Below are 13,883 nucleotides of genomic sequence, written 5' to 3'. Positions count from 1 at the left end.
CTGCACCAAACATTTAGAGAGGAAACTGGTATGTTATGGAGGAAAAAAAATTAGCAGACACAATTCTTTTGCCAGAGTTCAAACAGTCACGTGTAGGAGACCCCTCTTCGTGACACCTGAGGCTCTGGAGTGATAACGGGATGAATTCAGGCTCCACCCGCCTGCTACCCACCCCCTGCAGTGGACCCGCCTGCAAAGGGAGAGATTCCTCCCCGCTGAGAGCTTAACCAGCAATGTCACATTGGAGCGGACGCAGAACCCTGAGTGGCAGTGTCCCCACACGTGGTGGTGAGGAGCAGCTGGGTGTCAGGGGCCTTGGGTTGAGGGGTCGCAAGGTCCCAAGTCCCCCCCCCCCGCCCCCCCCCCCCCGCCGCACTGTGTCCCGCGGCCAATACCTGCCGGGCTCTGGGCAGCAGAGGGGGTGGACGACGAGCTGGCGCCTCCTGAGTCACAGTGGCTTGTGCTCCCACTGCCACTGGGGCTCCCACTGGCAGACGGTGACGGTGAGGCCAGGGATGGCGAGCTGTGCTGGTTTATGCACTGGGCCACGGCGAAGCCTACAAGACAAGGTGGTGACGTGACCCAGTGGTAGGAATAAGCCGGCCTGGTGGGAGGGGCACTGCCCTCCCCGACTGTGTGTGAGACCCTGTGGCAAGCTGGGGGCCTCAGTGTAAGAGCTACACCAACCGATCCAAACCCTGCTCCTTGAAAGTCTGGGTCTGCTCCCTGGAATTAGCCAAGCTCGCCGGGCACCAGGCTGACCTGGACACACCGCAGAGCTCTTTCAAGGAAAAGAGTGCAGCCAACCACAGAGCCGTAAATCTGAATGCCTGATGCTGGCTCAGCACCACGCCGGCTGTGCCCTTGAAGGGAGCACGCAACCTCGGGGCTCAGAGGCGTCCTGGAGAAGTTTCCACAGGGACACGGGACATCCTCACGGCCAAACCTTAGGGCCTTTGCTCGTGTGCCTGAGTTCTGCCAGAGGCAGGGTGCTGGACCCCAGCTCTGAAGCCACACTGAAAGGGAGGGGAGACCCTGAGGTCACCCCCTGCCAGAGATTCTGCTCTGCCCTGGCGGGTCTGGCGAGCTTGGGGTGGGAGGAACGAAAGCTCTGGTGAAAAGCTAGCAATCACAGAGTTTCACTTGGCCTTCAGAGCAATTCCAGGTTTGGAGACGGGGCCCACACGTTTTTGGGGCCTGCGACCTCCCAGCACTGGGGAGTGGAGGAACCCCACATTTTGGAGACACTCAGACCTAGGCAAACCCTGTTCACCAGCAGAAGCTCTGGAACACGAGCCCAGGGTCCTTCCCCAACTGCTAGGAGGGGTGCAGCAGGGGGAGAACGGCCACCAGCCTGCGCAGGGCTTGGCGCATGGTGACAGCGAGGTGCTCTCTGTGGAGGAAGGAGGCCCTTCTGAACGAGCCACCCAGGGGCCCCTCTTTCAGGGTGCACGTGCCTCCCGCAGACAGTGACGTCCGCCTCTGCTTTTCTAAAGGGCCCCGGCTTCTGATTTGAGCCACTAAACACAGCAGAACTCCTCGGGGAACAAACCCCTCGTCGACGATCCCAGGAGCCCATGCAGACCTCAGTGGTTCCGGCTTCGGCCCTCAGGAGCCCTGTGCCCCCCCTGCTGCCTCTGCACCAAGTCGGGGTGGGGACGGGGGAGCAAGTCCTCCTCCCTGAGCGGGGACCTTGACCCCTCTGGCCAGTCACAGCAAACCTCCCCACCCTGAGCGCACTTACCCCAGACAGCCCCGAGCCTTACGCTCACCCCCTGCGTTGCCTGAGCCTCACACGGTCCAGCTCCTGCTGTCACTTCTTCCAGCAGGTTCTCCAGGCCTGACCATGCCTTTCTCAGAATTCGGGAAGGCGCCAAGGGTTGGAGAACTACAGCCCGCTGACTGTTTGGTAAATAAAGTTTTACTGGAACAGAGCCAGGCCCTTTGCTTACATTCTGCCTGTGGCCGTTACAAGCTACACTAGCAATGCTGACTTGTTGCAAGCCTGAGATATTTCACTCCCTGGCCCAAGACAGAAACAGTGCGCAGAGCCCAGAAGAGAAGGGGGCACCAGCTCTGGCACCAGGAAAGCCTGGGTTCCGTCCTGACCTGCTCACTTACCAGCCGTGGGGCCCTGGGCAAGTCTCCCCACTTCCCTGAGCCTCCTTCCCTTTAACCCCTGGTGGGCAGACCTTGGCGGGGGGCATGCAGGAGGACTCACTGCTCTGTCCCCATCTCAAGTCTTAGGGGAACCTACACCTGGCCACCGTGGAGGAGTTACTTTGTACTAAGTTTGTGTGAAGTTATTTTTGTCTAAGGACCAGCTCCTTCCAAACTGGGTCTCTATTCATACCCCCGGCCAGACCCCCCTGGTTTTGGGTGATGGGCTAGCACGCGGATGCAAGACCTGGGGGGAGCCTGGTGGGTGAATTCCCCACCCCCACCTACCCCGGAGGTCTTCCTGCCAAGAGGGCAGGGTTAACGTGCTGGACTTCTCAGGAAGAGGCATCATGTGATTGACTGTGTGTGGTTGCAGGGGAGGGGGTTGGGGCACTCATATTAACTACAGCAAACATCAAAGCAAATCCAAACACCAGTCAGGAAGATTCCCAGGGGGCAAGCAGCCACAGCCTCACAGAACCAGCTTAATAGCTGCTTACTGCTTAATCACTTCAAGTGGTAAACCCCCAAGTTTACAAGCTGTTTACCTGCCTCGAAAATGAATCACTCCTCAACAAATCAAAATGTCAGGATGGCCTTTCCTGAGCTGCTTATTTATCAGAAGTGTGAACAGAGGGGCTGGAGAGCGTGGTAGCAGAGTTGGGACTAAGCCTTCCACGCTCTGACAATGCCCCAGCTCGAACGGATGAATGATGTGGCTGTCACCAAGGTGGTCACCCACTCCTTCTCTTAAGACACACGTCTTCTCTCTCACGCGCTTTTAAGCCCTGGTTTCTTGCCGTAAGACATCTGGGGAGGGGTGTGTGGGGTAGCAGACGAGATGCTGAGACTGCAGTCGGGATACTAAAGTTCCTCCATTTTGGGAACGGATTAGGGGTCAAGCCAGAGACTGCCAAAAAATATTGTGCACCTTCTGTAGGTGCTAAGAGTTAAAACAGAAAAAAGAATCACCAACCTCTGACACCACCTGTCTGGGGGTCCAGCTGAGCAGAGGCAAGTGAATGCCTCTTTCCCTTGTATGCTGCTACTAAAAGCCCACTTCCCTTCTTTCCACGGCACGGGGACCCAGAAAGCCCCAGTGATGTTATTTGTTTGCTTGTTTGCTCATTTTTAAGCTAGGTGCCCAGACTCCCCTTGCAATTTCATGGGGTTCTTTCCAAAATCAACGTGGCAACACTTTGAGAGCCAGTCTGATGTGTCAGAGGGTCAGGAGGGCTCTGCAGAGAACGCAGGACAAGACTAGTGGCCGGAGCGCCGGCCCCCCTGCTCTTGCTTCATCCTAGGAAGGCAGTTCTTGATGAACTAGCTTTGGTGGAGGTGCCAAGGGGCTTTCTGGGCGTGAGTCAAACACATACGGGCTGCCAAGTACTTGCAAATGCACAGATGTGCCAGAGATGATGGGACAAGGGCAAAGGCAAGCCGGCCTCCCTGAGCACTTCTCCAGTAGATAAAATTCTTGGCCCTCCCTGAGTGTGTCTCAAGAACAGCCTGTGAAATGTATATCAAAGGCCATATGGATTTTCACATCGCTCAGCTGATTCCACATCTAGAAATGTATGCTGTGGACGGTGCAGTGGGTGGGTGGGTCCACACAGCAAACGACACAGATGTTCAAAGCACTGGTGTGTGTGACAGGGAACTAGAGGCACCCAAAACAGCCAACAATCAGGGAAAGGCCAAATGAATCCTAATACGCCCAGACGATGAAACTGTTGGTTGCTGTTAAAGATGCTGGTGTAAAAGAAGATTAAGAGTGAAGGGGAACGCTCAAGACATAATAAATGAAAACAGGTTAGGAGAAGCACGTCCTGTATGCTCCCATTGTTATAAAAAGATTAAAAAAAAAAAAAATCCAAGCTCCGCCTCCCTCCTTGTTCAGGGAGCAAACACTGGAGGGATTGAAGCTGAGGTCGTGGGAGAACCCAGCGGTTCACAATGGTGAGCTTGAGTTTTAGTTTCTGTGCTTGTCTGAATTTTCCAAGACTCCTGCTACGAATATTCTCTTAAAACAGAAAAAGAATGGAGGATGAAGGAAGACACACGAGCTGCCTGGGAGCTGGACAGGCTGAGGCCGCCAGGCCCCTAACACATCCCTGCGATCTGTTCTGGCCTCCGGGGCTCTCTCCCCTGGACTCACGAAGAACCCCCTTAAAGCTGGGAGCAGGCTCCATGCTCTGTAGCAGGCAGATCTGGGCCAACGGTGAAACGCACCCCTGACTTTTCAGGGGCCCCAGGCTTCACGGGGTCAGGCGGGGGTCTTCCTGCTGCCCTCTGGCCCTGTTCTGACAGTTATGCCGGGAGGATGAACTCAAGAGGAACTCTCTGGCATTTGCCAAGAGCAAAAATACCACAAAAAGGTCATCTTTCTATTTTAGATCCACTGACAGAGGGAGCACTGGGCTGGGAATCAGAACCCCAAGTTCAAGCCCAAGCTCTGCCCAAAGGGCTTGGTGACCTTGGACAAAGCCCCCTCCTTTCGGGGCCTCCACGTCTTTGTGTGAAACACAATACAGTTCGTGAGGAGTTCTTGACTTAAATGGTCAGTAGTTTTCCTTTTACCTATAAATCTGAACTTGATTTGAACCCCACGGCCTTTTGGGGAGGCAGGCAAGGGAAAAGACATTGAAAAGTGCGCCCTGAATATATGCTGTTTGTCTTTGGAGGGAACACTCACCAAGCTTTCCCCATGAGAACCACGTTGCTGTGGGAGGCAGGCAGCAGCCCTGGCCAATCCCAGCCCAGAGGTTTCCAGATGTGTTCTGCTCTGCTTACATCATGTTTGTGTTTGCTTGTTTTAGGCACCACCATTCACACACTGGGAGAGTCTGTATCCAAGTCTGGGTTTCTGGCTTCTTAGAAAACAGAAAGATCTGGCATCACTGGGCCCCACTGCCACGAGGCAGCAACTGAAGGGAGGCAGTGAGCTGGTTCCTCCCCTCTCCACCTTGACATGACTGGTGCTCGTAGGCATTTCGGTTATTAATCTCTGCGATTTATCCTTGGATTCTTGATAAATCCATAGGACTTGGGGAAGTTCCAACCCCTAGAGACCTTTTGTCAACTCCCTCTTCAAACCCTACCAGTGGGGGTGAGAGAGAGGGCCTGTGGAGATGGGGCTGCCTGCCTCTAGCAGCCCATGCAGGTCTCAGACCCAGTGACAAAAATCACTTGCTTTTGGCCTTAACTGGGCTGTTCCCTTGGTCTGTAATTCCCTTTTGCCTCTTTTCTGTCTTCACAAATCCTTTCCCCATCTTTTAAGGTTCATGCAGCTTAGGGCCAGCTTGGGCAAGAGTGTCTACAGTTCCTGGGGTTAACTGTTCTTTCCCCTGTGCTCCTGCAGCCTGATCTATCCAGCCCTGGGGCTTTGTGAGCTGTATAGGAGTTGGCTTTCCCAATATGACTGCAAAGTAGGGCATAAGAAATTTGACTGCAAAGATGCTTTGCTACTTTGTACAATGACTATCATTATTTTAACACCTAGCACCTGGAATCCTCTGGGGTTCAGGGGCTTTTGGAAATTATTTCTGATATTGTAAGCTATCTTCCAATACCCATGCGCCCCTTCTTCTGCAGTTACATAACCTGACAGCTAGGCATGGCCATGTGACTAAGCTGTGGCTAATGAGATAGAAATGAAAGTGACATGTTGGATTTCTAGGAAGGCTTCTTAAAAGAAAAGAGGTATGCTTTCCTCTATTCTGTTTCATGAACCATAGATGTGATGGCTGGAACTCCAGCAGCTATCGTGGACCATGAGGATGAGTCCCATATTAGGGACAGCAGAGCACTGAGAAGGAAGGAGCTTGGGTCCTTGATGCCTTTGTGAAGCCCCTGACTACCTTCATTTATGTTTCCTCTACCTGAAAGGGAAGTACATACTTTGGGGTTTTTCTTTACTATGTAGTTGAACCGAATCTTAACTGACAGCTGTAAAAAAGCTTTGTTAATGCAAGGATGTGAGCTGAATTCCGTGGGGACAAGAGATTGGCTGGCCCTCAGAGTTTCCAGCATAGGGAAAGCTGCCCTGTACTTCCTGGGGAGAATCTGGGAATGGTGGAGTGAGGAGAAAGAGGGGAGGGGGCAGTTGAGATAGGGGAGGTGACTTTCCCCACAAACCCCCAAATCTCTAGGAAAACTTCAACTCTTCCCTTGTGTGGTGTGAGTGGACATTTTTTGGTGGACACCAGTGATGGAGACTGAGCTTCCATCTGGGTTCACACAAGGCCACGGATTACCCACGAGGGCCAAGACCTAGGAACAGCATGGACCACGAGAGAGTAAAGGATGCACATGTGCGGGCTAGAGAACTGGGGGGGTTGAGCCAAAGGTTTCCCAAACCTCCAAGGAGCAGGGAGTCCCTAGCTGACCTCTGCGGTCGGCCTGGGGCTTGTGCTGTCTTGCACACTGTAATTTCTCCACAGATATTGGTTATGTGACTGAAGAGCAACTGCTTCAGTTTGAAAACTGGAAGATGTGAAAACTACCTGAGCATGTGGGGGATTCCACAGGGGCCTTTCAGAGAGCTGAAGAGGAAGGAAGCCTTTGGCTTAGAATTCATCTCAGGGATTCTGACTGCTGAATGGCACTAGCACCACCCCACAGCCTCACGCCCTACAGACGCTCCTACATATCACCTGCTGCTTCCTAGGAAGGATTCAAGGTGGCTTATTTTTAAAGCCCAAATGCCACAGATGCTAAGTACTGAAAGCCACTAAGACACAAACTAAATGATGAGAGTCCAACAATGAAAGGTGGGTGGAAAGTGAAAAGTCACACCAGAATGACGTCCAGTGAGGGGAAGCTGATGTCACTGCTGGGCTCTGCACTTCCTGGGAGCCAAGATCTCCAGGAACATGGTCCAGGTGAGCTGGCTCTTGTGATACCCCTGTCCACGTGCATGAGTCCTGTCCATTACACCTTCCTGGCTAGTGTCCCTGAAGCGGGCTGCCCAGAAGATCCAGCTACCTGACTAGAGGGATCTTGTTCTCTCCTGACTGGAGAGTTCATGCCACATTCAAGTGCTTTCCAAACGTTTTTTCTCAACAGTGAAACTCTGGTTTATACACAAGATGAGAACGGAACGCTCCGTCTGCATGGTGCCTGATCGAGGGTAGGCTTGTTCTGTCCTTTCCAGAATCTCTGCAGATCCCACCTTTGAGAATCAGATATGGCAGGTTGGCACCTCAAAGCCTCAAACCTTCAGGCTGCAAACTAGAGAACCAAGGGCTGGATGGGTAACATCCGTGAAAAAGGAGAGACCAGGGGTGAAAGGCTGACAGTGCCCCCCCCCCGCCCCCAAACTGGCCATCTGTTTTCCCTTGTTTGACTGAGACACGGGCACTGAGAAACCATTCTCTTCTATCAGGAAAATAACCATGGTATGCAGGATATTCTGCCTGTGTCAGGGAGACAATAGGGACTGGTGGAGACCGGGGAAAACTGGAAACAGCAGCTCCACAGCCTCTCCTGACGGCTGCCGCCGTAGTGTGACCACAGCTTTATGTTCTTCAAGAGAAGCTGGATTATCTGGATTTTGGGGTTAAAGCCTCCTGATTTTTTAAATTGTTGACAACTTACTTCATATTCCTTTTAAAAAAATATTATTTTTTTTTGTTTGTTTTGGCTTTTTATTTTGAGGGGAAGGTAGTTAGGTTTATTTATTTATTTTCCTTTTAATGGAGGTGCTGGGATTGAACCCAGGACCTCGTGCATGCTAAGCACACACTCTACCACTTGAGCTATATCCTCAGCCTTCTCAAATTCCTTTTTTAAACAAGAAGCTGGTAACCCCAGGCAAGGCAAACCAAGAGTGTCTTCTGTCTGCGTGGGCCTCTGCTCCAGGCTGAGACTGGGAGCGTCGGGTGTCGAGGCCACCCTGCCCAGCTCCTGATGTGTGCAGGTTCCGAGTCTGAAGTACACAACCCCAGGCTGCTTAAGGCTCACACAGATGTGCTTCAAAGAAGTCCAGTTTTCAAGAGACCTCCTTGAGGAAAAAACTCTAAGATTTGGGGTGGAGAGTTGCCCGCCCTAACACAAACCAACATTGATTCATGCCTGAGGGCTGACTCAGGAGGAGCGGTGAGGAGAGTGGGGCAGGGGCGCCCTGAATTTGCCTTTCATTAGCGCATTTGCTCCATGGCTGCGGCTCAGGTTGTGAGGATGCAGTGTTCGTATTTTTCTCACCGCTCCTCGATGCTGGGAAACAGGAAAAAATCAATTGGCCCTGTGACCTCGTGCACGAAGCCGAAGACAGCAAGTGCGGCTGTGGCCTCGTTTCTCCCCTCGCTGGCTCCTTCCTCGGCTCTGCCCTTTCACCTCCCAGTGCGGTCTGCCAGGGCCCTGGGGCCAGAGAGGAGGGGCTGGGCTGAGACTGAGACTGGGACTTCAGCCTGCTGGTGTCTCTGGGCAGATGGCAGCCCACAGGGTCTACAAGTGACACAGAGCTTTCTCGTCCACACTTCTGACTCGAGGAGCTGGCTCTGAAGCCACCTGCCGCCCCCACCCCCCCAAGATGGGAGCCACTGAGTTGGGAGCGCACCTGAAAAGCCAAATTACCCACAACTATTCCAAGAACGTGTGTGTGTGTGAAGCTGAGGAAGTCAAGTCCAGCAGCGGCGCACCCACTGGGCCAGGTGAGGCCAGGTGCTCACACGGGTCTCCTCTAAAGAATTCGCACAAAAATGAAAGAATCCACCAATACAGGTGCAGGGTTCAGAACAGCAGCAACCCTACAGGCCGGCAGGACCCTGGGGGCTCCCTGCAGTCCCCTCACTTCCTGCTAGGACTCTGAGGCTTTGGTGCAGGTAGGAGACCCAGATGTCTGCACGGGGATCCTCCTCCAGCGTCCCCAAGTGAGTCACATGATCTACTGTTCCAGGGTTGGGTGCACAGAACTCTGGGCTTCCAGGGCAAGATACGGCCTCCCCCGACTGACCCTAAGGGAGTTCTGATTTTCTTCACTTGCACTTCCTGTCCAGCCCTAGGGGCACATCTGCAAATCGGCCATCTGGGAAGAGGGTGTTTCTATCACCTTCCTCGGCCAAGCCTGAGCAACGTCATCATGGGCGACTCCCTAGATCACTGACTGGCTGCACCTCAAAGTGCTTAAAGACTTTTATTTCTGGTTGCTTTTTAAGGGATAACAGGTCCAACATACAAAAATAGCTGGGAACTTGCGGAATCTTTTAGCCTACAGCTGTTTATCCATGGATAAATCCTCGTGGATTTTAAGGACTATACTTGAAAACCTGCAGAAAAGAAAAAACGGTCTTTCAGTATCTTGTTTCCTTTGTGCCATCTCTGTCCCAGCTCTGCCCTCAAAGTGTTTTTGTTCTAGGTGAAGCCTGTGTGAGTGCACTGCCACCCACGGGAGAGGTCGAAGGTCTAAGTGGCCCTGTGGCTGCCGAGGGGGCACCAGGGCTGTCTGAATGTCAGCACCTTGCTGCGCCGGTGGCCCTGTGCTGCCTTGGCCACAGAAGGCTGGCACGTGGGGGTCACGGCTGGACCGGGTCTCTGAGACTCTCTTCGAGGCTCTGTTCCCAAGGACCAGGTCCCTGCCTTGCCCAGCCCCTGCCCTCCTCCCATGGCATTACCGTCTGTACAACAGTAAGCAAAGAGCTCCGCAACAGTCTCTCAGCCACGGCATTAGAAAGCCGACCACTGGCCATCCCGGCTGCCTCTTTACCGAGGCAGGAAACAGGGCTGAAAAAGCAGCGAGAGGGGGGCGGGTTACACAGCTGTCAGCAGGCACCTCCAGACACAGGGAGCGGGGCGCGGGCCTTGGGCTCCTCTGGCCCCCGGGCCTAAGAGGGCCAGACCTGGAGCCACCAGCTGGGGCTGGGGTGGGTCAGCTACAGCTCTGCTTGCCAAGGACAACCTCCTGAGGTTCTCTCTGGCCCAAGGACCACCAATTCTTTCCAATAAGGCTCTCAGCCCATCAGCCCTGCTCTGTCTCTCAGGACAGAAGAGGGTGAGGCCACACGGTGCTCATCTTACGCCAAAATGTATGCCCTGCCCCGTGTGTTTCATAAAAGGGCCAGGGGACCAGTTTTGATCTCCTGCACATGCAGTCGACACATATTTAACTCACTCCCAAAGCGGCCCCACACCCCTGAGGCCCAGGTTCTGCCTGCGTGTCTGGCAGGACTGGGGTTCTGCAGAGTGGGTGGCTAACTCTGGCAGTGGGGCCACGTCACCAGAGCGTCTCTGACCGTGTGTTTTAACAGATAGGGGTTAGGCCAGACCAACAGACGATGACGTTTGATTACACATCCTCTACAATAAGAACTGGAGATGCTATCTGGAACGACGTGGGGCAGATAGAATCAGGGAGTGTGTGAGGAGCCACATGAAGACTGCGATGGGTATCAGCCCAGAACAAGCTTCAAAAGCCATGACTGAGGTCGCCGGGTAGATGGGACTGTCACCTTCTGTCCTGGCAGAGCTGTGGGACACAGGCCATCAGGCGATGGTACGCGTGGCTCCAGCATCTACCCGGGAGAAGTGTTGAGAGCAAATACTTGACCCTGGGACTGAAGTTCCCAGCCCAGGCACAAAGTACAGGAGGGAAGAGAGTGCCGGGGGGTCCAGCCACCCTGCATGCGCATGTGACCACGAGGGCATCACAAGCCTGTGGTTCTCAGGTATAAAGAGGGGTGACAACAGCTGACTGCGCAGGGCCCCCGGGGGCTGACCAAATTGCTATGGTCTGAGTGTTCTGTTAGCATGAGCTGTCTTCACTACTTAGCCGACATTTATGGTGCTTGGAATTTAGGTCCACTGAGGCAAGAACTGGGGATTTTCATTTTTCTGAGGGTCTTGACTCCTGGGGTGCGTAACAGAAGAAACGGTTCAGCTCTTTGGAGAAAGCAACACAGCACAAAGCAGAATCTTTCTTCATGTCGGCTGTTAGGACTGAAGGTTTTAGGAGTTAACAGAGACAGAGCTTTTCTAAAGAAACCTTAAATATCTACGTTTAAGGGATTTATATGAAAACAGAATATGAGAAAATGAGGTTCTTGTTATTTTCATTTAGAATCTTAAAATCTCATCTGTTATGTTTGGGTTCAAGACACAGATGACTGTGTTCTGTTTGTCAGGGCTTCTCTGCTGGAGAGTTGACTGCATTAAGTGGAACCATGTGAACTGCCTGTATTCAACCAACATGACCAATGAAATCGGCCATTTCATACAGTTCAACCTAGTATGAATTTGTCTCCCTTAAAGCCCTCCACTGAAGTCATTCCTGGAGGAAGGGACAGCCAGCTGTGTATTCCCAGCTCTCCCTTTTCAGTTTCCATTACACCCGTATGTGTGTGTGTGTCTGTGTGTGTGGGTGGGTGGGTGGATGTATGTGTCCTCCTCTCCAGCTCAGATTTATCCTTTCATTTCCAAAAGTCAGCAAGCAGCTTCAACAAAATGCTTGCAAATGATCTTGGCACTTAAGGAGAGGTGTGTGTCTTCTAGGGGGAAAACACTGGAAAAGGGGGCTTCTGAGATGGGATCTGGTGGGATCTATTTTCCCTTTGTGCTTCCTTGTAAATGCTAAGCTAGTGCGTTCAATGTTAAAATCACCCCAGCTAGTCTGCATTTGTAGTTTTGACTTTTTTTTTAGTATTATTAATATTTCATCATAAAAGTATTGATTTCCTTTAACTAAGAGACTTTAAAGTTTGCTGCATCCTTAAGCATGATTTTATTATGTCTTGGGGCCAAATGTTTTTTATTCCTCCCCACAAAGGAATGCTTCTCCTTTTATATAATGTGTGTCAAGAAGAAAAAAGGAATTGATTCACAGAATTCTGCATCACAGGCAACTTTGAAGGAACATATCTAGTCGGGGGTACTTGGACAGACAATTCCTAAACATGACCACAGTGCCTCACTGTTAAGCCAGAAGCAAGAACCAAAGCACAAAATTTACATTCAAATATGAGGTAGCTCCAAGAGATGCTAATATGGGAAAATTAAGACAACTTGAGACATGACCCCAAAACTTAAAAACTCCTTACACGTGCCAGAGGATTCACAGAAACCTCAGTCTCCACCTTGCCCCCTCTCTTCCTGCCCTCCAGAAAGCCAACAAGAACCAAGAAGAAATACTGCCGATTTGGGGCTGCCTAGGAAAACGCTCCATTTCTCCCAATCTCTAAATTACCAGTGTCAGATGCCAGTTGCAGAGTTAGGGAAAGAACGCTCGGTTTTACAGAACCCCTTCAGGAAGCGGGTGGAGGACAGTAACTGGCAAACCAAATGAGGCGCTCTGAAATGTTTAAATATTGAACATCCTTTCTCCTTCCTCCACATTTATTATTAACTTGGACCCACATCACTGTGTACATTGACTTCATTTCTTCCCAAGGATCCAAGACACAATGGACAATGCTCGGGGCCAGTGAGGGGGGTGGGGCTGAGATTTGGGTTTCTTTCTTTCATACCCTCGCTGGAAATCCTTTCCGGTCAGCCCCACATTTTCACAGCCATGAATTCCTGGAAACGTCTCAGCCTTTCAATGACCTCTGGTGCCCGAAAGCAGATGATTAGTGCCCCAAATATTGACAGGCTAGACTCTCTTCCCCTTCCAAACAAGGGAGCAGTGTCGGCGTGAGGCTGCGTGAAAGATGCTGTTGCCACCGGACAAGGGAGTCTGCGGAAACAGCATTCAGACAGGAGCTCCGCTGTTTGGAAGGAACTGCAGTTCCCTCAGCTTCGCCCAGGTAGAAACAATGCCTAGGATGCTATGTGAATGTCACAAGAGCCTGGTTAAAAAAAAAAAAATCTGTCGACAGCCACCAGATGTCCAGGACAGCCGGGACGGGGGCCGGCAGTGGCCCTGCTCTGACACAGGAGGCACCTCAGATGTCAGCAGCCTGGGCTGGCAGCCAAGCGAGCTCGGAGCCTGGGCCTGGCATTGCTCCTTGTGAAGATGAACGTTTGGGATTGGAAATATAAACGTCCAATCTTTCCAGAAAGCAAGGCAGCACCTCTTCTGGGGAACGAGGAAGGGGAGGGGTGGGTGGACCGTCCGTCATGCCCACGCAGAAAGCAGCTGCCCTCCCATCAAAAGAAGATCCTTTGGGGCTGCCAGGAGGATAAGCTGGCTACAAGCGTTCGTTTTTCCTGGGCTTTTATCTGTTCAAGTGAAATTGTCCCAAATGACCAGCCTGCAGCTTCTACTTTCCTTTAAAAGACAGTACTACATTTGAGATCGATGTTTTCCCCTGAAACGCCAGCTAAATTTATCCTTCCCTGCATCCTGCACGCTGGTCTCTGCACTCAGCTGGCCCTCATCTTGCTGAGTGAAGCGTCTGTCTTCCGACGCCCCTTCCTCGCTGGGGGAGCTCAGCATCCAGCCCCATCCTGCTGTTCATCACGCACAGAACCCCCTCCCCCCTCCCTGGTTCCCTCAAAGATTCCTCTGCTGCCTCATTCTCTGAAGTCCCTGTGAATTTAAGCTCTGACTTCTCGAGGTCCTCACCTGGCCCCAGCTCTCAAAATCTACCCTGAAAAGCCATCAGGTTGGCTGGCTTTGAACGGCTGTTGAGCAACCCGTCCCCAGCCAGCCCCTGCCCCCAAAGTGGCTGAGTGCTCAGGAATTTGACGGAGTGGGATGACGTAGGCCGCTGTGGGCTTTACAGACTGAACTGACCAGAGAACTGACTTCTCTCTGCTGGTCTCGCTTGGCAAGCCGCCCTGTAAGTGAA

At 52.3% G+C, this 13,883-nt stretch overlaps 1 protein-coding gene across 7 annotated transcripts in view; it reads right to left on the bottom strand.

Annotated features, from left to right (window-relative positions):
• The window catches only part of CLEC16A (C-type lectin domain containing 16A), a 196,337-nt gene that overhangs the window by 11,916 nt on the left and 170,538 nt on the right, over positions 1-13,883 (bottom strand). For 5 of the 7 annotated variants that reach the window (XM_074346795.1, XM_074346790.1, XM_074346792.1 and 2 more), the window contains one exon: positions 396-557. The exons of 1 other annotated variant lie outside the window; for it this stretch is intronic. In XM_074346795.1, the coding sequence (XP_074202896.1) occupies positions 396-557 (162 nt within the window). Of the gene's footprint in view, positions 1-395; positions 558-9,276; positions 9,429-13,883 lie in introns of those variants that run through there. One more of the 7 variants, XM_074346796.1, reaches the window with a different exon arrangement.

The sequence above is a fragment of the Camelus bactrianus genome, chromosome 18 (genome assembly GCF_048773025.1).
Source record: "Camelus bactrianus isolate YW-2024 breed Bactrian camel chromosome 18, ASM4877302v1, whole genome shotgun sequence".
NCBI classification, from domain to species: domain Eukaryota; kingdom Metazoa; phylum Chordata; class Mammalia; order Artiodactyla; family Camelidae; genus Camelus; species Camelus bactrianus.
The sequence above is the reverse complement of the archived record's forward strand: the minus strand, read 5'-3'. Positions and strand labels throughout refer to the sequence as shown.